Source organism: Danio rerio, chromosome 20, assembly GCF_052040795.2.
Source record: "Danio rerio strain M-AB ecotype USA chromosome 20, GRCz13ab, whole genome shotgun sequence".
Classification (NCBI taxonomy): Eukaryota; Metazoa; Chordata; class Actinopteri; order Cypriniformes; family Danionidae; genus Danio; species Danio rerio.
Window position 1 is genome coordinate 58329319 of NC_141040.1, and position 21187 is coordinate 58350505.

Below are 21187 nucleotides of genomic sequence, written 5' to 3' on the forward strand. Positions count from 1 at the left end.
AATAAAGAGACTAAGCCGACAAGAAAATGAATGAATGAATAATTTGTAGTAAATACTAGAGTGTTATAAACATACTGACACTGGCACCTCCAATAGAGATAGAGATGTTGCACAATCAGCTAAATTGTTGCTTGAATCGTTATTTTAGATACGGGCAATATATATATTGCATCATTAAGGTCACATCCATGTGTTGTGTGATAAGTCCATGTATTGATTATTGTGACAGACCTCCCTACAGTAGTACCTACAGGTTCCCTATAGGAAAAGTGGCAAAACAGATCTGAAAAATGTGAAGTATTTTTTAATTAAATAAAATGTATGTAATCTACACACCGAAATATAAGATATAAAAAGTGCCACAGGTGTGATCCTCTCCAAGGGGTTCTGAGAGAACATTTATTAGTGACTTAATAGGCCTATAGACTCATTTTCATTTAATCATTCATTTTCCTTCGGATTAGTCCCTTTTTAATCAGGGGTCACCACAGCGGAATGAACCGCCAACTATTCCAGCACATGGTTTACGCAGCGGATGCCCTTCCAGCTGCAACTCAGTACTGGAAAACACCCATACACACTCATTCACACACTCATTCACACACACACTCGCACATATTCCCCTATAGCGCATGTGTTTGGACTGTGGGGGAAACCGGAGCACCCGGAGGAAACCCACGCCAACCCGGGGAGAACATGCAAACTCCACACAGAAACGGCAACTGACCAAGCCAAGACTTGAACCAGCAACCTCTAGCTAGCCACTGTGCCGCCCCAGCTATTTTTCCCCAATGCAATTTTGCTCACATGGATAATTGAATATTAATCAGATGATGTCATTATGCGGCTGCGCCATCAGCCAATCGCTGCTTTGCTGATCATGATATGAAGGATGGATGGATCTGTCCTTCACAACACACAGTTCATCCAGACATTTTAATCTTGATTTGCGAGCTTGTTTAAACAACCGAATTAGCCAGAGATCAGTTATCAAGATGAACAGATCCTGGATCAGAAGATCATTTAAGCGCGGTGTGAAGAACAGACCCCTGACCACATGAGATGAACGTAAACACACTCGGAGCGGTTTTCTACACACCTGCAACACAAACTTCTGGTCGATGTATTTCTTGGCTATGTTTGGTTGAAAGTCTGGTGACTCTAAAAACCGCAGGAAAAACTCATAGACGAGCTGTGGAAGGAGAAGCAGGATTTATAGCATTAGTTTTGAAAAATGTGAAGAGAAAAACATTCATTCAACATTCACCTTTACGCAAAGTGATTTAAAAGTACAGTTATTTGTTTATTATTAATATTTTAGCTTTTCTAAATCAATCAATAAATACATGATATATTTGATAGATTTTTTTAAATGATGAAAATTACTGTACTGATATACATGCATACATACAGTGCATTCAGAAAGTATTGATAGCGCTTCACTTTTTCAACATTTGTTTATGTGACAGCCTTATGCCAAAATTGATTAATTTCCTCAACATTCTACACACAATCCCCCATAATGACAATGTGAACAAAGAGTTTCTGAAATTGTTGCAAATTTATTAAAAATAAAAAGCTGTAAAATCACATGTACACCAGTATTCACAGCCTTTGATGTGAAGCTTTGAATGGAGCTCAGGTACATTCTGTTTCCTGATCATTCTTGAGATGTTTCAGCAGCTTCATTGGAGTTCACCTGTGCTCAATTCAGCTGAAGCGTTATGAATACTTTCCAGATGCACTGAAGTACAGTACATACATACAAATACACACAGACACAGTGCATCATAATAATAATAATAATAATAATCATCACCATAATAATAATAATGATGATGATGATGAGAATAAAAAGAATGCAATATTGTTGTTGCATGCAAAGTGATTTAAATCAGTAATTCATTATCATTTAGCATTTCCAAATCCTTCACACACACATATATATATATATATATATATATTAGTTTTATTTTAATTGTAAATATATATGATTATATATATATATATATAATATCCTATGTCTTTTAACGGTTGCATTTATTTGACTGAAAAAAATTCCAGATTGCAGAGTAAAATATTATCAATGAGAAAAATGTTTTTGTGAGAACATGAAACAGTAATGTAAAACTAAATTTTGCAACATTACAGATGTCTTAATAATAATAATAATAATAATAATAATAATAACAAAAACAACAATAGTAATAACATTATTATTTTTATAATAATAATTATAATAATAATAATAGCAATAATTATAATTGTAATAATTATTATTATTAATATTATAAAAATAATAATAACAAAATAATAATAATAAAAACAACAACAAGAGCAATATTAACAACAATATTAATAAAAAATATTATTAATAATAATAATAACAATAATAACAATAATTATTATCATTATAATATTAACAATAATAATAACAATATTATTATTATTATAAAAAATAAAAATAATAATATTACTAGCAATACTTATATTAATAATCACAACAACAATTACAATACAAATAACAATAATTATTATTATTATAATAATTATAATAATAATAACAATAATAATTATAATAACAATAATAATAACAATATTATTAATAATAATAACAACACATTATTATTGTTATTATTATTATTATTATTATTTATAATAATAGTAATAATAATAATAATAATAATAACAATAATAAAAATTATTATTATCATTATCATTATAAAATAATAACAATAATAATTATTATAATAAAATTAATAATTATAAAAATAAATATAATTATTACAATAATAACAATAATTATAATAAAAAAATTATAATATAAACAGTAATAATAATAATAATAATATCAATAATTATAATAAAAAATTATAACAATATTAACAGTAATAATAATAATAACAATAATTATAACAATAATAATAATAATAATAATAAATCATTATCTTAATAATGATAATAATAAAAATTACTCAAAGTACACAAAACACAATAAGAATACAATCAAAAAAAGAAAAAGAAATTTGTATTAAAAAAAATAAATCAAAATAAATAAATCACAGTAATATGTCAGAGCGCAATAATCAGTAAACACAATAAATAATGTATAATTACAGATGAACTGTGAGTTTGATCAACGTGTAATGTGTATTTTCTGTAAGGCATTCAGACCTGCAGGTGAGGCCAGGCCGCTTCCAGTGTGGGTTCATCCTCCTCTGGGTCAAACTCAGCTCCCGTTGGGTTGGATGACGGCGGTAACGTCCTGAACATGTTGACTGCAAACTTAAACACACAAAATATAATACACTGATATAAGAGTTTAATTACTTACAGAGTTTGAACAGCAAACAACATCAGGATCTCATTTACAGACCTGGAAAACACCCTTTACTTTGATTTAAGAAAAATAATTGGTTTATTGTTTTTTTTTTTTATTCATACTCATTTATTTTCTATTATTACTACTGTATATACACGAAATTATTCATGTTCCAGGATGAATAATATTTGGCTTGACTGTATATTCTACTACCACTGCATGCTTGCTTGCTTGTTTGTTTATTTGTTTGTTTGTTTCATAGTTTTTTTTATTAGTTTTTTTTTGTTTGTAGTTTGTTGTTTTATCCATTAGTTTGTTGTAGTTATTAATATTATTTATTTATTCTAGTTATTAATTATTGTTATTGTAGTTATTTTTACTATTATTATTTATTTATTGTAGTTGCTGTTATTTTATTTATTGTTTTTTATTGTAGTTATTAACATTATTGTTATTTGTTTATTGTAGTAATTTATTTTATTGAGGTTATATTTTTATTTAGTTATTATTTTAATGTAGTTAATAGCGTTATTTTTATTTTTATTATTATTAATATTTATTATTATCATTCATTTATTGTGGTTACTGTTATTTTATTTATTTTTATTGTAGTTATTAATATTATTATTTATTTATTGTAGTAATTGTTGTTATTTACTCTTTTTGTTGTGGTTATTTATTTATTTAGTTCTTATTTTATTGTAGTTATTTTTATGATTAATATTATTATTATTTATTGCAGTTATTGTTATTTTTTAAATATTTTTATTGTAGTTATTAACATTAGTGTTATTTATTTTTTGTAGTTATTGTTTTATTTATTCTTTTATTGTGGTTATTTATTTCTTAAGTTCTTAAGTGTCCACTGCGCTGAGCGCTTCTTACTGAACGCATCATCGATGACATAAGCGTGCTCAGGTGCAAATGCAATGTGAGTGCGGGGGGGGCAAGCGTGCTTTGGCACGGTTCAAGGCATCTGTACATAATGTGAGTTCGCCCTTAACTTATATATTTATTCATAGTTATTAATATTATAGTTATTATTTATTGTATTTATTATCATTTAATTCATTGATGTATTTTCCTTTTGTTAGTACATAAATGCCACGAAGCTTGAGACAAAATTATTAGACATTTTGATACTTTACAAATAATTCCCAAAGGGTTATTTAATGAAGAGAATTTTATTAAACATATTTAAACATTATAGTTTTAATAAATCATTTATTTGCCACGATGGCAGTACATAATATTTTACTAGATATTGTGCAAGAACTCAGCTTAAAGTGACATTAGACTTAGGTGCAGTTAGACTTCACTAGGTTAATTAGGTTAAGGGGGTGAATAATTTTGCTCACGGCAGTTTTTAATGTTTTTTTATTCATCCAAAGTAAAATAAATACAATTTTCTCACACAACTAAACCTGAAGCTAACCCACAATCATCCCTTAAGCATATAGAGCGAGTACAGATCATTAATGAGTTAATATTACCCAGCAGTCTCAACAAAGATGCCACAGAATAAAGTTGGACCCAATTTTCTTTATTTAAAACAGTGCATATGATTTGAGAATGAGCGCTCGTGGATTAATGAAACGTGGCACCACATGCGCAAATTAATCATAGGAAAGGGTTTTAATCCTCCCGATCGCAGCACTTTGAAGTTCTTGGCTTTAATCATCAAAGTGTGTGTGTGTGTGTGTGTGTGTTTGAGGAGACGTGATGCTGAAGAGAACACATTATCATGCTTATTTCTCAAGTCCATTTGCACTTGGATAGGCTTAACATCAGCTGCGGGTCTAATAAATATCAAAGGGATGCGATTGAGCGCAGGAATAACTGCAGCTGGCAGAGCCCACGGCGGGTCAATCCCAAAAACACACCCTTAAAAGGAGGATAGGACAACACTGAGGAGCAACAGGTTCACACGCAGCCTTCTATGGGCCACAGAATCATGCATCTGAAATTCATGTCAGAATAATGTGCTAAAAATGTAAAATAGGATTCAATTTCTGATGAACTGCATGTAAATGTGCATACAATGTAAAATCACGAAGTTTATACGTGCATAAAACTGGGAAATGGGCGATGGAGTGGCGCAGTAGGTAGTGCTGTCGCCTCACAGCAAGGAGGTCGCTGGTTTCTGCGTGGGTTTCCTCCGTGTTCATCCACAGTCCAAACAAATGCGGTACAGGTGAACTGGGTAGGCTAAATTGTCTGTAGTGTATGAGTGTGAATGAGAGTGTATGGATGTTTCCCTGAGATGGATTGCGGCTGAAAGGGCATCCGCTGCGTAAAAACGTGCTGGATATGTTGGAAGGAAAATGAATGACTGAATGAAGAATGGGAAATTATTTATTTTAATTGACTGTAAATGTGCATACAAATAGGTTTAAATAAATGTAAGATATTTAACTGTAGTTAAATGTAAAAATGTGCAAAAATACACTGTGAACAAATCGTAAAAATAAGGTCAAATGACTGGCAGCTACGGCTGCCAAACAAAAAGCATGATATTACGGTAAAATGTCTTGAAAATGTCGGTAAAATGTTGAAATAAAGTGCAATAATAATAATAAATCTACAGATATTTTCAGTAAGACGTTTACAAAGAAAGTAAAACTCTTATTGTGTAACTTTATTAAACGTATTTGATTGTAATAATCTTGGAAAAGTCTGTAAAATCAGTGTCTCTTTGTAAACATTTTAATGAAACCATCTGTAGATTTATTTTTTTGCACTTTATTTCAACAAACATTTTATCGTAATTTTAAGGGGGGGTTTTTGTTGTCATTTGACCTGTTTTACGATTTTTTTTACAGTATTTAAATATAAAAATATTAAAAAGTAAAAAATAAAAAAATTGTTTAAATATAAAAATACATTTAAAGTAAAACTAGTAAGTGTTTACTGTTTAGCATTCTCATAAACCTTAATATTAAGGGTGTCACGATCCTCCAAATCCTCGATTCGATTACATTTTCGATTCGATTTTCGTGTAAGAATAATTAATTAATAAATTACGAATTAATTATTTGTAGCCTACCGTTTAAACTACCTGACCTGCATGGTCTTTGTTTTACCCATAAACAAATCATACAATAGATGAATGAATGTAAGTTACACACATAATTACCACCTCCAGGGAGGATCGCGATGTGCCCATCTTCTATCGGCTCAACCTTAATACGTACATAGCAGAACTTGCAAACTGTGTTTTGTCAACATAACTCACTGGAAATCCAAAATACTTCCACACCGGCGACTTCATTGAAAGAGGAGAGGGTTTAAGCTCTGTCAACGGGTCTCCTGCGTCTGCAGTTCAACAAGCGTTTTTTTTTTTTTTCCCGCTTGGCAAGCCAAGCTGACGTGACATGGGGGCGTGGCAGCATCGATGATTCTATTTTTTGATTTGATAATCGAAATTGAGCATAAATTTCAATCGATTTCGATTTTTAAATCAAAGGTGACACCCTTACTTAATATACCAAGGTGCACAAGTAATTACAATTACTTTAATTTGTAATATTACAGAAAACTCACACATTTCCTCCAGAAGAACGGTAAAAAAACTGAGAGTCATTTTCCTTTAAACCATAGTACATTCTTTTACAGAAAAAAAAATATTAGTTTGTTTTACAATTATTAGTTTCATTTATTTTACATTAAAAACGTAATAATAAATAAATCAGTTAAATCTGTTCCATTTGGGGTTTTTTTTCATAAAAAAACACTACAAAAAGTACAGATAAGAGAACCGTTACTGATACCGAACTGATAAGTGGTATCGATAAAAGTAATAATACCGTTAAAACCTTAACAAAACCCATTCCTATTCACACCTCTATTACAAATACCAATATACATACACAGCGAAGCCTGAAATTGTTCATACCCATGACAAATTCTCAATTAAAGTTTTTGTTCAAATAAAAGCAGCGACGCAGTGGCGCAGTAGGTAGTGCTGTCGCCTCACAGCAAGAAGGTCGCTGGGTCGAGCCTATGCTCAGCTGGCGTTTCAGTGTGGAGTTTGCATGTTCTCCCTGTGTTCACGTGGGTTTCTTCCGGGTGCTCCGGTTTCCCCCACATTCCAAAGACATGAAGTACAGGTGAATTGGGTAAGCTAAAGTGTGTGTGTGTGTGTGTGGATGTTTCCCAGAGATGGGTTGCGGCTGGAAGGGCATCCGCTGCGTAAAAATGTGCTGGATAAGTTGGTTCATTCCACTGTGGCGACCCCGGATTATTAAAGGGACTAAGCTGACAAGAAAATTAATGAATGAATGAATGTAAATAAAACTAAATGTTTTATCCACAATGATGCCTCTTGTACATCCTCTTATTATCTTTTGAGAGGAGCCTGGGTCAGTTTTGATTAAAAAAAAAAAAAACACTTGCTGGTTGTGATACCTCTATTTCAACTGCAAATATCAGGTAACAAAGAAGGTCCGACTCCATAATTTATTAAGCAAATCAATCTTTTCAAAAGGGATTTATTTATTTAATAAATTGTGTGCATAATAGTTTAAGAACTGATTTATTTTCTCTTTGCCATGATGACAGCACATAATATTAGACTAGATATTCTTCAAGACACTTCTATACAGCTTAAAGTGACATTTAAAGGCTTCACTAGGGTAATTAGGGTAAAGTTAGGGTAATTAGGCAAGTCATTGTATAACAGTGGTTTGTTCTGGAGACAATCCAACACTAATATTGCTGAAGGGGCGAATAATATTGACCTTAAAATGGCTTTAAACAATTAAAAACTACTTTTATCCCAGCCGAAATAAAACAAATCAGACTTTCTCCAGAAGAACAAATATTAGAGGAAATACTGTGAGAAACTCCTGAATCTAATAAACATTATGAGGGAAATATTTGAGAAAGAACCAGTGCTCACCATGTGCACCACCTCCGGATAGATGGGTTCTGTGATGACGTTCCGGTTGTGGGTGATGTACTCCACCATCTCGCTCAGCGCCGCACGCTTTACTTCTTTCCATTTCAGGTCGCTCAGCGGGTCGGAAACGAAGTCGAAGAGAACGCAGCACTGGCGCAACTTCTGCACGAATAACTTCTCCTGCTCGGCGGGAGGAACATCTGAAAACAAGCAAAAACACCCGTCAGTCGCATGAATCAACTTGCACTACAGGTCTGCTGAACGCTAGACTCTGATTGGCTGATGGTCATTTTAAGGCAGTGATCTTAAACTCAATTCCTGGAGGGCCACAGCTCTGCAGATATAACCTCCAACTCACACCTGCTGCTCTAGTAGTCTTGAACACCTTGATTATTTGGATCAGCTGTGTTTAATTTAAATAGGACTGGAGCACAGCTGTGCAGAGCTGAGACCCTCCAGGAATCCAGTTCGAGACCCATGCTCTAAGGCAGGGCTTCCCAAACTTTTCAGCCTGCGCCCCTCAATATGACGATGCCAGTGACTCGCGATGCCCAATATCCTGGTTATGAATACAGAAAGCTTGCATGCAATGTCACACACACACCAATACACCCAGGTATATTCTTCGTTTAATGTCAGTGCTGTAAATGGGCCAGAAACTTTAACCTGGTGTTATAAAATCAATCTGCTGCATATGACGCTATTGCTGTGTCTTTAATATAATGTAATTACCACTGGGGTCGCAATCCAATAGAACTAGTAACTATAAGCTACTATAGTAACTATATAGTATTTATAAACGACTATATTTTTTCTCTTCAGTAGGTTATGGATAAAATATGGTCATTCTTATATGATTTAATAATAATAAATAGATTTTTTTTAAATCACCAGGCGACCCTCCTTCATTGTCCCGCGACCCCTCGAGGAAACCACTGCTCTAAGGTGTTTGGTTAAGCCAGCTAAAGTATTTCCGGCAGGTTTTGAGCACATTGCAGCTCCATATCACTCCGCTGAATGATTAGAGTTATTACACAGTCAAAAATCACATCACAACACAACAGAAGGAGGAGGAGATGTGGAGGACACTAGTGCTACACACAGGAGCAGTTTGAGGAGGACACACACCTGACTAATACACTCTTAAATACAACATCTCAACAGTGGAGAGCTGAGGAATAGCACCGTATTCACCTCTGGTCTGTTGGGTCTCTGCTGTGCTTTATTTACTGATAATTGAACTGATTCTGTTTTCCAAATAGAGTTGACCATTTCCGTTATTTTGTGCTTTAGCTTCAGATGCTAACCTTAAGGCAGACTCCACATGACATGCCTGACACACTATTATAATCAGGGCTTTACATTAACTTTTTTGATCACCAGCCACTGTGGCTAGTAGATTTCCAACATTACTAGCCACCTGCCATTTTCACTAGCCACAATTTTGTTGTTTGGAAATAGGGTTGTAACAATATACCGGTATGACGGTCTACCACGATTTGAACGTGCACGATTATCATACCATGAACAATTGCATATCAACGGTTTTAACCCTTAAAGACCGAGACAGCCGTCCGCGGCTAAAAATAAGTATTGCTCTTTAATGTTTAATAACTTTTGATCCGCTGATCCGATTCATACAATTCAAAGATTGGCATAAAGAAGAGAATCTCAGCTTTCCAGTGCTGTATCACATAACATTCGCGGACTTTCAGAGGCTCCGGAATCAGTGCGGTTACGTCATCAAAATTTGACCACGCTGATTTGACAAAGAAACGCTCGTCACTGTGTCTCTGGACAAACCAGACATGATACATTGATGCATTGTCCCTCCTCCATGCCCAGATTGGTTCAAACTCGCTATATCACAACCAATAAGCATAGGTTTCGCTTTTGTTTGTGGACCAACACTGAGCTTTTTGAACAACACGGAATGAGAGATAGGCATACATTTATGCGCGGCTAAATAAAACGCAAAAAAAAGTTTTGCATGAAATAATTCTCATACTAAGTACTTTTGCATGCACAGCAGCACAGAAACATGACAAAACAGTGACACAGCAAAGACGAACTGCTGCTCTTGCTGTTTTCAAAAGACGCAAATGAAGATGCAGCTGTTTGTCTGCATTGCAGACAACCATATCCAAATCCATATCCACAGACAACCATATCCATGCTGGCACATAAAGCCTAAGGATGTTCCATATTGAATCTAGTTTCGTTATGTAACTATTTATAGTATAGTAAATATTTATATCTATTTTTTTTACTGAGGATTTGCACCATGTTTATTTGGACTTTATTTGGACTTTGACACATTATTTATTATTTTCTTATTTTTATTTGTTCATTGTTAGTGGTGTTGTTTATAGTAACTGAAAATATATTATTTGGAAAAAGTCAAATTTGCTTCACTGTTCTATTATTTTGTAACATTTGTAACATACCGTATACCGCGAAACCGTCAAACCGTGGTATTGTTTTAGACGATTATCATACCGTAAAAAATTCATACCGTTACAACCCTACTTGGAAAATATATTTTATATAAATAAATGTGACTTTGACATACTAAAATGACTTAATTTAGATGTTGTGTGGTCCACATCCCTCCTCATTCATTTCACTGTTTGTGTGTGTTGTGTGTGAGCTTGCTCACTGTGCATGAGCAAATGGGTTGTGTCGCATTGCAAGTGGTTTTTATTTGACATGACTTTTTAGGGCTCAGAATAAAGGTTTTACCAAATTCATCTCTAACCACACCAAAAAGAAATAATTATTTCTTTGGCACATATTTAAATGTGTCAAAACAAGCAAATATATAGCTGTATACATGCATATTATTCAACAATTTATTTTTATTAACATTTAAAAAGATCTATTGTCATGCATCTAAAATATGCACAGTAATCTGTCCTGGCTAAAGGTCCCAGATCAGCAGTTACTACACACAAGTGGGGACTTAATCTCATATTAAAGAAATGTTATTGTAAAGGATGATAACTAAACTATATTACCAAAAATGACCAAAAGAAAGCAGGTAAAAACACATCACGAGTGATAATGAAAGTATGATCACGTGCCTGAGCATAATTAAAATGAAAGCGGTTTAAGGTAATTGTACACAGTGCAAGTACGCCAATAGCCCCTTCAGAGTGTCCTGGGTTTTTCAAGAGGCCTCTTCCTAGTGGGTCATGCCTGAAACACCTCACTAGGCAGGTGTCCAGGAGGCATCTCTCAAGACTTCTCTCAATGTGGAGGAGCAGCAGCGGCTCTACTCCAAGCTCTAATCCATCTTTTTCCAGTGGAGCACCATGGCCTCGGACTTGGAGGTGCTGATTCTCATCCCTACCACGTCACACTCGGCAGCAAACCGCGCCAGTGCATGCTGAAGGTCCATGTGTGATAAAGCCAACAGAACAATATCACCTGCGAATAACAGAGATGAAATCCTGTGCTCCTCAAAGCGGACACCCCGCAAGGCTGCGCAGGGGTTTTAGCACTGCTTTTTATTACTAATTATTTAGAAAATAGTTTATTTATTACTCAAACAGCTTAAATATATGATGACAACTGAAGCTGAATGAATGATTCAGAAAGCGGAATTGGTCAAAAATAGGTATAGTGGAGTCTTAAAGTTCATATTTTCAAGACAAAATGTCTCTAAATACACATTATTATTAGGGATACCTGGATATAATATAATTTAATTTAATGTAATGTAATCTAAAATAATATAATGTAATTTAATATAATATAATATAATATAATATAAGTTAAAATAATATAATGTAATGCAATATAAAATAATATAATATAAAATAATATAATATAATTGAAAATAATATAATATAATATAATTGAAATTAATATAATATAATATAATAATGTAATATAATATAATTGAAAATAATATAATATAATAATGTAATATAATATAATTGAAAATAATATAATATAATAATGTAATATAATATAATTAAAAATAATATAATATAATATAATAATGTAATGTAATATAATATAATATAATATAATATAATATAATATAATATAATATAATAATGTAATATAATATAATTAAAAATAATATAATATAAAATAATTGAAAATAATATAATATAATATAATTGAAAATAATATAATATAATATAATAATGTAATATAATATAATTAAAAATAATATAATATAATTGAAAATAATATAATATAATTGAAAATAATATAGTATAATATAGTTGAAAATAATATAATATAATTGAAAATAATATAATATAATTGAAAATAGTATATTATAATATGATATAATTGAAAATAATATAATATAATAATGTAATATAATATAATTGAAAATAATATAATATAATATAATTGAAAATAATATAATATAATAATGTAATATAATATAATTGAAAATAATATAATATAATAATGTAATATAATATAATTGAAAATAATATAATATAATATAATTGAAAATAATATAATATAATATAATTGAAAATAATATAATATAATAATGTAATATAATATAATTGAAAATAATATAATATAATATGATTGAAAATAATATAATATAATATAATTTAAATTAATATAATATAATATAATTGAATATAATATAATATAATATAATATAATATAATGTAATGTAATGTAATGTAATGTAATGTAATATAATATAATATAATATAATATAATATAATAATCACAGCCCAATGCATCAGACAAGAAGCACTTTTCGTAGACTTTTATTTTTCAAACTCAGTTTTCTGACCGTTATCTCATGCGTTGCATTACAGGGTTCTAGTACTTAAATACATTGCATTTTTACAACTGCACACTTCAAGAACCCCAGCTTGATTTCAGCACATTGTCTAACAGGTGGCTCTTCCCAAAAATCACAGCATGTTCTGCACCTTTGTTTACTCTCGTATTTAACACGCATCATCAGTCTCTGATCCTAACACCAGGCACAAACAGGCCAAAAGTGATCAAAACAACTCGACTCCGCACTGCAAACACATCAGCATGTATGATTATTAACAGCTTCACAGGTTTGTTGTCTTCATTATTTTGGTCCTGCAGCCGATGTGTAAAGGTCACGCCTGTGAGAAACTCAACTCGCGCTTCCCTTTCAGCTGATGGGAGTGGCGGCTGCGGTCGACATGTCAAAAACACTGCGACGACACTCACATCTGAACCACAGAGCCAATGTCAACACACTGCGTTTGGAGATCATGATATATATATATATATATATATATATATATATATATATATATATATATATATATATATCAATGCAATTATACACTACTAGGGATGGGTATCGTTAAGGTTTTAACGTTATTGCTAGTTTTATTAATATCAAATCAAATCACTTTTACTGTCACATCATCAGCAGCACGTGTGCTATAATAAGTTCTGGCTCCAGACAGTGCAAAATACAGATGTGCAAATACAACGACAGTGCAAAATACAGACAGTGCAAATAAAATGACAGTGCAAATACAACGACAGTGCAAAAAAAAAAAAACAGACAGTGCAAAGTACAGACAGTGCAAATAAAATGACAGTGCAAATACAACGACGGTGCAAAAAAAAAAAATCGATTCGCTTCGCTTATCGATTCGGTACTTAATAGGTTCTTTTATCTGCACTTTTTGCAGTGTTTCTTTATGAAAAAAACTACCTGATCAGAATTATCAACACTTTATTTTATTATTAAGCCGCCTTTCCACTGCACACAACATTTGGATACGACTGTGTTGTCGTGCACCACGGGGGAGAAGTTGAGTCTCACAGTGTCCGAAATAAAGGAGGGCAAATGCAAGATGAATGAAAATGGATGAATGAATGAATACTAGAAACTCATAGACCGCTAAAATATTGGAGACAACATTCAAAATTTATATTTTGATAACTTTCTTACTTACATTTATGAACAGAAAAGTTCGTTTTTAACATAGACTTTTTAAAAAATAACCAAATAAATTAATATTTCTCATCTCGCGCGCACGGATCTGCTTAGACAACACTGGAATACATCAAATCCGGTCGGCAGGTCTCATACGGTCTAGTCACAGGAGTTCAAATATTTCAACGGATCCACAGCTCAATTCGGATCTGAATTTTCCGCATACGGAGATGATCGGAACGCAGCTCCCGGACTGCTCTCCATTGGAAATGAATGACTTCCGGACTGGCGCTTGTCGTGTGCAGTGGAAAGGAGGCTTTATAGAATATTTAATGTAAAATAAATGAATCCAATAAATGTAAAACAAATGAATATTTTTTTTTCCTGTAAAAGAATGTACAATGGCTTAAAGGAAAATGCCTCTCACATTTTAATCGTTCTTCTGGAGGAAATGTGTGAGTTTTTCTGGCTGAAGTCGTGATCTTTCTTGGTTTCTTGTGCTCCCTGCAGTTGAAAATAGCCTCTTTAAGGTGCAAAATGAAGTGGAATAATCAGATAATGTTGATGATTTTTCATTAACACATTCACATAAATGAGTTAACAGTGTTTTGGAAGTTAACTGTGCTTTTAATACTTTTTTAGAGCATCTTGCAGTGTAAAATTAAGTAGTTTTTTTATATCATATCTTAATAAGCATAGTTTATTATTAGGCTCTTCATAGGCTAATTTGTAAATAAAGCTGATGTAAAAGCATTAGATTTATTTAGGCTACTGCAGAATAAAATACTGTTTTCATTGTAACCGAATGTGTGTTTATTAAACTATTAATATTATACTAACTTAGGTGACTGACTGCTGACATAGCGATGTGGATGATGTAAGGTTCCCATTAGTAACTAGGCAGTCAAAACTTTGCGTTGCAGTTGATGCACTCCTGAAAGACACTTTCACTAAAGCCTAGTTCACACTACAGGATTGTAAACATCAGCAGATCGCTGTGCCGTTCACACTACATGACTTGACTTTGTGTCTTTTAATCTCTGTGGTGTTCACACTACGCAACACTCTGTGAACGATCCACAAGAGGGGGGTCACACACTACATGATCTGACAACAACTCATTCCCCATCAGCTCATTCAAGCTACCAAAACCACAGCCAATGAAATGTTGAGGGAGGAGTCAGCAGAAAAAAGCTGAACACTATTGGCTGCTTGTGTGCTGATGACATCACTGACAGCTTATCAAGCTTTGGAGAAAGCATTTAAAAACATCGTCAAATCAGCGCATTAATCACTCATCTGCAGGCTCCAGTGGATAGATACACAGAGTTTTTAATTTTTGTAATTGTTTAACTCTTTGAAATAAAACTAACAAATAACACCCTGCCGTTTTCTAACTATCAGTGTATTTCTTTCTGACATTGTCATTTTTTTTTTTATTACAAAACAGTAAAGAACTGAGCATTTCTGCCTTAAATTACCATATTGGTCAAAATGACTGCATGCATGTCTGATACTTTTCACTGTGACTTTAAATATGTGTGCATTTTCTTGCCTGGCAACTTCCTGCTAACATAAACAAAACTTTCTGATGGCAAAAACATCAATTTACTGCAGATATCTTTCAAAACAGCAGATTCTGTGCCGAATAGCTCCTGTTTGAAAGTGAAAATGAAAGCCAAGACCTTTAAGTGTTTTAGTATCTTAACTACATATTTATAGGCTGTATTACCAACAAAATATTATATTTTTAGGGTAATGGTGTCATTAAATATGATGCCAGACATTCAAAGCTTAATTTTAATATCTCAATAATAGCTTTGAATGTAAATATGTTGTGCTATATGGCGTTTCATATGAGAACGGTCAGAATGAGCAGTATGGTAATTCTAATAGTTACAGAATTCTAGTTTCACTGTTAATATATCCTACTCTCATGTCTGTGCTAACGCAGAATGAAGCGAGTGCAGCGATGCCCATTCTGACCAATCACAGATGTTTCTGCTGAGCTCCTGAACACACAGGCATTCAGCTCATGCTGATCTGCTCTCTCATTGGCTGCAGCTCGTCACTACATCTGACCACACGTGGGGTTGAGTCGGCCGACTGCTCTGGAATATTCAGCATGCTGAATGTTGGATTTCCGTCTGCGAGGTGTCGGCGACGCGTCAGCGAGCCTCGTTGATGCGTTGTTCAGTAGTTCACACATAAAGCGCGGCGAGCGCCGAGCACCCGCAGATTTCTTCCCGATCACAGCCCGATCTGTCGGCGAGCTCGTTAACTTCCAAATCGGGCTCAAATCAGGCTTAAAATCCTCTAGTGTGAACTAGGCTTTAGCCAGATTGCTCACGTTTCTGCTTATCAGTGGTGTAGAGTAGCTAATTACAAATACTCAAATTACTGTAATGGAGTAGTTTTTCTCAGGAATTGTAATTCACTAAGTAGTTTTATAAATGTGTACTTTCAACACTAGCTCGGCATACACCCTATTAGAAAAGGTTGGTCAGTTAGATTATACAACTGTAAGTAGTGTTTATTCAGCAGTAATTCTCCAGTACCGAGAGCAGAGCCGTTAACGTCAGAGCTTATCGATACTTCTGCCTTTTATAATGTAGCACTGATACCGATAAAGTACCGGGTTTTGGTATCCATTCCTATTATTTACATTGTGTTGAACGCCGCTCAGATTCATACATTTCAGCCAAACGTTTTCCAATCCTAAAAACACACACATCAATGCAAAGCTGAAATATTCAACTCTCCGATTCTGCAACAATATCAATCTTCAAAAATGCACGCTTCTGGCTGGTTTTGTCCCTGGTAAGATTAAAAATAGTATACGTTTACATTAAATAAAAAATAGATCAAGCCAATGGTTGATATTTACCCCAACATTGGGTTATGACAGCCCAGCGATGTTTTAATGGTGTAGCCTTTATTTCCATATTTTGACCCGTTTTAAGTCGCACAGGGGAAAACTACTCCCTTTTCTTTTATGCCAAAAGTCATCAGAATATTAAGTAGAGATCATTTTGTAAATAAGCTGCTGCAAATACATCAAAACTCAATGTTTGATTAGTGAAATGCACTGATAAACGCTTCATTTGCTCAACTTTACAGGTGATTTTCTCAATATTTAAAAAAGTTTGAACACAGATTCCTGCATTTCAGTCAAATATTCTCCAATTCAAAAGTAAATATTGATGCAAAGCTGAAATATTCAACTCTCAATTCTCAATATTCTGACTGATTTTGTGTCTGATAACATTAAAAATAGGCATTGCAAAAGAATACGTTTAAATTTAGGAAGAAATAATTAAACCAATGGTTGAGTTTGTCCATATTTGACCCAACATTGGGTTATGACAAACCAGCATTATTTGTGTTTAGCTTAATTACACATATGTGACTCTTAAAACTATCTTGAAGTTGCCAAAAATCATTAGAATATTAAGTAAATATTAAAGTTTCCCAAGTTTCATTAAGATATTGATCATATATCAAAACTCAATGTTTGATTAGTGAAATGCATTGCTAAAAGATTCATTTATTCAACTTTAAAAGTGATTTTCTCAATATTTAGATGAAGAATTCAGCCCATGTCCAATCCAAACACAAACCACACACCAATGCAGAGCTTCTGACTGGTTCTGTGTTCTGCTAACATTATAAATACAATATGTTTAAATTTAATAAACAAAATCAACACAGTGCTTGGGTTTGTCCATATTTGACCCAATATTGGGTAGCTTTAATTAATATTTGTGACCCATAAAGCAGTTTTAAGTTGCACAGGTCTGGTTCTGACAACAGGCACAAATACAATTTTTTCTTTTATGCCAAAAGTCATCAGAATATTAAGTAGAGATCATTTTGTAAATAAGCTGCTGCAAATACATCAAAACTCAATGTTTGATTAGTGAAATGCACTGATAAATGCAATCACTCTCATTTATTTGAGAGTGATTTTCTCAATATTTTACTTGTTGAATGCTCAGATTCCCACATCTCAGTAAAATATTCTCCAATCTTAACACAAACCACACACCAATGCAGAGCTGATATAATCCTCCTTCAGATCATGCACAAATCTCAATCTACAAAAATGGATTAAAATGGATTTAAAAATAATAATTGTTTAAATTTAATAAAAAAATAAATGAATAAATCGATCCAATGGTTGGGTTTGTCCATATTTGACCCAACATTGCGTTATGACAAACCAGCATTGTTTGTGTGTAGCTTTTAATTACACATTTGTGAGCCTTAAAACTAGCTTTAAGTTGCCAAAAATCTAAATCTAAATTTTAAGTAAATTTTATATATAAATATATATAAACTCAACATTTAATTAGTGAAAAGCATTGCTAAAAGCTTCATTTATTCCACTTTAAAAGTGATTTTCTCAATATTTAGATGAAGAACTCATGCATTTCAGTCAAATATCCTCCAATCCAAACACAAACCACACACCAATGCAGAGCTGACATTATCATCCTTCAGATGATGCACAAATCTCAATCTACAAAAATGGATTGTTTTGTCCTCCAGACTCATATTATGTTTAATATTGCCTAAAAAAAGCCTCTAAATGTTGCAAATTCTTGAGTCTTCACAACAGCGGCCACAAATCATGGCATAGCAACCTTACAAAGATAATACAAAAACATCAGTCATCAAAATCTGATAGCATTAATAATAGAGCATCGCAAAACAACATGGTTAAACTTCAGACAAAATAATTCATCCAATGGTTGGGTTCGTCCATATTTGACCCAACATTGGGTTACGACAAATCAGCATTATTTGTGTAGCTTTTAATTACACATTTGTGACACTTAAAACTAGTTTAACAAAATAAATACGATATGTTTAAATTTAAAAGGCAAAATCAACACAGTGCTTGGGTTTGTCCATATTTGACCCAACATTGGGAAGCTTTAATTAATATTTGTGACCCATAAAGCAGTTTTAAGTTGCACAGGTCTGGTTCTGACAACAGGCACAAATACAAATTTTTCTTTTATGCCAAAAGTCATCAGAATATTAAGTAGAGATCATTTTGTAAATAAGCTGCTGCAAATACATCAAAACTCAATGTTTGATTAGTGAAATGCACTGATAAACGCTTCATTTATTTATCTTTAAAGGTGACTCTCAATATTTTACTTGTTGAATGCTCAGATTCCCGCATCTCAGTAAAATATTCTCCAATCCTAACACAAACCACACACCAATGCAGAGCTGATATAATCCTCCGTCAGATCATGCACAAATCTCAATCTACAAAAATGGACACTTGTGGTTGGTTTTGTCTCTGATAACATTTAAAATAATATTTGTTTAAATTTAATAAAAATAAAAATCAACCCAATGGCAGTGTTTGTCCATATTTGACCCAATATTAGGTTATGACAAACCAGCATTGTTTGTGTGTAGCTTTTAACTACACATTTGTGAGCCTTAAAACTAGCTTTAAGTTACCAAAAATCACTAGAATATACGACAAAGTTTCATTAAGATATTGATCTTATATCAAAACTCAATGTTTGATTAGTGAAATGCATTGCTAAAAGCTTCATTCATTCAACTTTAAAAGTGATTTTCTCAATATTTAGATGAAGAATTCATGCATTTCAGTCAAATATCCTCCAATCCAAACACAAACCACACACCAATGCAGAGCTTCTGACTGGTTCTGTGTTCTGCAAACATTATAAATACGATGCGTTTAAATTTAATAAGCAAAATCAATCCAGTGCTTGGGTTTGTCCATATTTGACCCAATATTGGGAAGCTTTAATTAATATTGGTGACCCATAAAGCAGTTTTAAGTTGCACAGGTCTGGTTCTGACAACAGGCACAAATACATTTTTTTCTTTTATGCCAAAAGTCATCAGAATATTAAGTAGAGATCATTTTGTAAATAAGCTGCTGTAAATACATCAAAACTCAATGTTTGATTAGTGAAATGCACTGATAAACGCTTCATTTGCTCAACTTTACAGGTGATTTTCTAAATATTTAAAAAAGTTTGAACACAGATTCCTGCATTTCAGTCAAATATTCTCCAATTCAAAAGTAAATATTGATGCAAAGCTGAAATATTCAACTCTCAATTCTCAATATTCTGACTGATTTTGTGTCTGATAACATTAAAAATAGGCATTGCAAAAGAATACGTTTAAATTTAGGAAGAAATAATTAAACCAATGGTTGAGTTTGTACATATTTGACCCAACATTGGGTTATGACAAACCAGCATTATTTGTGTTTAGCTTAATTACACACTTGTGACTCTTAAAACTATCTTGAAGTTGCCAAAAAGCATTAGAATATTAAGTAAATATTAAGTTTCCCAAGTTTCATTAAGATATTGATCATATATCAAAACTCAACGTTTGATTAGTGAAATGCATTGCTAAAAGCTTCATTCATTCAACTTTAAAAGTGATTTTCTCAATATTTAGATGAAGAATTCAGCCCATGTCCAATCCAAACACAAACCACACACCAATGCAGAGCTTCTGACTGGTTCTGTGTTCTGCTAACATTATAAATACGATGTGTTTAAATTTAATAAACAAAATCAACCCAGTGCTTGGGTTTGTCCATATTTGACCCAACATTGGGAAGCTTTAATTAATATTTGTGACCCATAAAGCAGTTTTAAGTTGCACAGGTCTGGTTCTGACAACAGGCACAAATACAATTTTTCTTTTATGCCAAAAGTCATCAGAATATTAAGTAGAGATCATTTTGTAAATAAGCTGCTGCAAATACATCAAAACTCAATGTTTGATTAGTGAAATGCACTGATAAACGCTTCATTTATTCAATCCAAAACACAAACCACACACCAATGCAGAGCTGACATTATCATCCTTCAGATGATGCACAAATCTCAATCTACAAAAATGGATTGTTTTGTCCTCCAGACTCATATTATGTTTAATATTGCACCCAAAAAAGCCTCTAAATGTTGCAAATTCTTCAGCCTTCGCAACTGCGGCCACAAATCATGGCATAGCAACCTTCCCCGTC

The 21187-nt window shown here is 32.8% G+C and overlaps 1 protein-coding gene and 2 long non-coding RNA genes across 6 annotated transcripts in view; 1 reads left to right on the plus strand and 2 right to left on the minus strand.

Moving 5' to 3' along the window:
* The window catches only part of LOC147839507 (uncharacterized), a 519823-nt gene extending 498844 nt beyond the window's left edge, over positions 1-20979 (plus strand). Inside the window, exons 1-4 of one of the 3 annotated variants that reach the window (XR_015519173.1) lie at positions 14526-15642; positions 15835-16296; positions 16340-17162; positions 20053-20979. This is a non-coding gene — a long non-coding RNA (uncharacterized LOC147839507). Of the gene's footprint in view, positions 1-14525; positions 15643-15834; positions 16297-16339; positions 17964-19042 lie in introns of those variants that run through there. The other 2 variants (XR_015519174.1, XR_015519175.1) reach the window with 2 other exon arrangements.
* LOC147839513 (uncharacterized) overlaps positions 1-21187 on the minus strand; it is a 243096-nt gene that overhangs the window by 33910 nt on the left and 187999 nt on the right. The window lies entirely within an intron of this gene.
* ppp2r5cb (protein phosphatase 2, regulatory subunit B', gamma b) overlaps positions 1-21187 on the minus strand; it is a 61272-nt gene that overhangs the window by 24982 nt on the left and 15103 nt on the right. For both annotated transcript variants that reach the window (NM_001044821.3, NM_001362603.1), the window contains 3 exon segments: positions 1100-1192; positions 3175-3285; positions 8223-8422. In NM_001044821.3, coding sequence (NP_001038286.2) covers positions 1100-1192; positions 3175-3285; positions 8223-8422 — 404 coding nt within the window.